Here is a 3,496-nt window from a genome sequence, read left to right on the forward strand (position 1 = left end):
ATTTTGTCTCAAAACATTATATTTTCACTTTTTTTAATCTCAAAATAATTATAACTTTTGAGTATTAATATAATATATATTCATTGTTATATTTTTATTTATTAAATTTTAATTTATATATGTTAATTATAATTAAAAATATATTTTGATCAATAATACAAATTTTATCATTAAATATAATTATTTTATAAAAAGTTACACAAAACTTAAATATAATATTTAAAATTAAATAAAAAAAATATTTATATAAATTTCTCAATTTATTAAAAAATTTTGGTTCCGTCACTGTGTCATGTCAATATCTTACTCTATTTCTCCTATTTTCTTTTTTATCACACTATTATGATGAAAATTTTGAATTATATAAAAAAAATACTAAAAATAATCATAAAACAATATATTCAATTAAATATTAATGATTTTTTTTTACTCATCTGAATTTACAGTTTCGAATGTGTAAAATGCTCCATTTTTAAAAATATTTTACACATATAAATTGATTAATTCAAAAAGGAACACCCACTTTTGTTTGAAACTTCTTAGCACAATAGTGGGAAGCATCTCTCAAAAAAGTAAGAAAAAGCGAAAGATAGAAACAAATTGACCTTGTCTACAAATAAACCATTACCAAACAATATCCATGGAGGTCCAATCCAATTGATCTTAGACGGTAGATGAGAAGAATAACACAACAAAACACCCTTATATTTTACCTAACTACAAGAGCCAAGAAGTTTCTTGCTCTTTGGTCAAGTCAATAGAATCATACACTTAAAATACATTAAAAATTTTATTTTTTTAAATTTTGTTATCCAATAATTTAATGTTTATTTTTCTTACTTTACATCCTAACCACGCATGCTTAACTAAATTTTTTTTTTGCATTAAATAATATTTTTATGAGTTTTTAATTTTACCTTTATGACATGTTAAAATGTTTATTAGACCAAAGGTGCTTTGGAAGAAAGATGAAAAGGAAAATAAATAAAAAAGTTAGTACTAGTTAATGGCGTGTGGGCCCATTTCTTTTCCACACAACAAATACGCACAGCAGGTTGATCTTTTGCCACTATTTATGTACTAAGCGTTACTCACAGTCACACAATAGCAGTTACAAAACACTAGCCAATTCCCAAATCACACTCTCTCTTCTTCCTCTAGCATCTTTCAACAAACCACAATGGCGGTAATTATTACCCATTCACTATCACTATCATCACTTTTTCTTTCTTTCTGTTTTCTGTGTAATAAAATGCCAACTCTTTTTGTTTTGTTGTTACAGAAAAAGAAAAATAAGGGAAATGGACAAAACAACAACAACAATGGAGAAAAGGAAAATGGAGAAAACAACAATGGAGGAAATAAGGAAGACAACAACAATAACAAAAATAACAGTGATAACAACAACAACATGGTCTTGAAAGTCTCCATGCATTGTGACGGCTGTGCTTCCAAAATCATCAAACACCTTCGCTCCATCAAAGGTTTCATTTTTTTTTCTTACACTCTGTTTTTTCTGCTACCAGTGGGACAAAACCTGATCTGAGATTTCTTTTATGTTTTCAAACCGTTGAAATTTGAAACCGTATGTGTTTTTTTAAGGTGTGGAAGCGGTGAAAGCAGAGAGCGAGACCGGAAAAGTAACCGTCGTCGGAAAAGTGGACCCTGTGAAAGTGAGGGATAATCTCGCGGAGAAGATAAAGAAGAAAGTGGAACTCATTTCTCCACAGCCCAAGAAGGAGAAAGAGAACAAGAAGGAAACGGAAACAAACAACAAATCAGATGAGAAAGCGAAAACCGACGACCAAAAAACCAAAGAGAAAGAGGTTCTGTTTTTATTTTCATCAGTCTTTTTTTTTTTCTTTCTGTAACTGCCATTTTTATGATTCTAATTTAATTTATGTTTAATGTATAACAGTCGGTTACCACTTCTGTGTTGAAAATGTTACTACACTGTCAAGGATGTATTGATAAAATTGGCAAGATTGTGTTGAAAACCAAGGGTGAGTTTTTTTTAAATTTTTTTTTTCTTTCTTATATATATGATTTGTTAAATTTGATTTGAAGAAATGTTATTTTGATGGTGTAGGAGTGCTTGAAATGGCAATAGATAAGGAGAAAGATACTGTGACTGTGAAGGGTACAATGGATGTGAAGAAATTGGTTGAGAATTTGACAGAGAAGCTCAAGAGGAAAGTTGAGGTTGTTCCTCCTAAGAAAGAGAAGGAAGGTGGTGGTGGTGAGAAGGAAGGAGGTGGAGGAGGTGGAGGAGGGAAGAAAAAGAACAAGGGTGGTGGTGGTGGTGGTGGTGGTGATGGAGGAGAAGGGGGAGAGAATAATAATAATAATAATAACAATGAAGGGGGAGAAGTTAAGAAAATGGAGTATATGGTTCAACCAGCATTTGGTTATGGTTTTGGTTATGGGAATGGAAACTATGAGGGATATAATGAACAAGTTTACCAAAATCTGTTACATATTCATATGCATACTCAACCACCCCAAATGTTCAGTGATGAGAATCCTAATGCTTGCAATGTCATGTGATGTGAGTTATCATTATGTCAGAACTGAATTTCATTCAATTCAATAGGATGGTGAGATGAATGATGATAGTCTTTTGGTGATTCCATGAGGCAGGGAAAAAAGAGAGTAGTCAGTGAGTAACTAGAGTCTTTTTCATTCTTTTCCTTTTAAAAATGTTTTGTGCTATGTAAGGAAAAGTTTTGTTGAAATTAAATTTAAAGAATACCTATACTCTCCAATTTATGAATGAGTAATTTTATATCATGATATAATGAATCTATGATAAAATTTGAGGAAGGAAACTGCTGACAATGTTCCTAAAGTTAAATGATAGAAAAATATTTGGCATTGCTTGTTGTTATTAGGTGTATTGTAATGTATTGTGCATTCATCCAATGTGTTGTTTGCTGGTGTACTCATTACTCACTAGGCTTATTCTTTGCAAGTTTCTTGTCTGTCCTTTGGATTGGTACCATTTTTATACTAATTTGCATTCTGCATCGACCAGAGTCATTGTGCATTCGTTAGTGGGTTTCAAATCCGTCCTTTCCAACACCTTTAATTTTTGTCCTATATGTTAACTGATTTTCTTCACCTACCCTTTCCAACTTGGCCATTGTTTCTTTAATTCCAATGACCCCACGATTATGCTAGTACACTTGCCTTCTGAGTGAAAATTAACTAGGGTATAAGGGCTAAATGTTTGGCCTATGGTACGAATTCAATTGGGTTACTAGGAAATCTATACATTGAAATGAAAATAACGTAAACTCTTTTAATAAATATAGCTAATCCAATAGTTTTCTACTTATATTTTTTATAGATGATAAATTAATTAAAATGCTTGATAAAATAGAAATTTTAGTAGCTTTTAAAATAGTAATTTAGTAGCTATTAAATGTAAAAAACATAAAAAGAAATATTTTTTATTTAATTATTTAGTGATTATATATTTTTTGTATATAATTAT

At 30.3% G+C, this 3,496-nt stretch overlaps 1 protein-coding gene across 1 annotated transcript; it reads left to right on the forward strand.

Moving 5' to 3' along the window:
- The first annotated feature begins 967 nt into the window (after window positions 1-967).
- LOC127106063 (heavy metal-associated isoprenylated plant protein 3) lies at window positions 968-2,751 on the forward strand. Its single transcript, XM_051043346.1, has 5 exons — window positions 968-1,186; window positions 1,283-1,484; window positions 1,603-1,826; window positions 1,919-2,003; window positions 2,090-2,751. Exons 1-5 carry the CDS (start codon window positions 1,181-1,183, stop codon window positions 2,545-2,547), a joined length of 975 nt encoding a protein of 324 aa, XP_050899303.1. The 5' UTR covers window positions 968-1,180; the 3' UTR covers window positions 2,548-2,751.
- Window positions 2,752-3,496: the final 745 nt, after the last annotated feature.

Source organism: Lathyrus oleraceus, chromosome 7 (genome assembly GCF_024323335.1).
Source record: "Lathyrus oleraceus cultivar Zhongwan6 chromosome 7, CAAS_Psat_ZW6_1.0, whole genome shotgun sequence".
NCBI classification, from domain to species: Eukaryota; Viridiplantae; Streptophyta; class Magnoliopsida; order Fabales; family Fabaceae; genus Lathyrus; species Lathyrus oleraceus.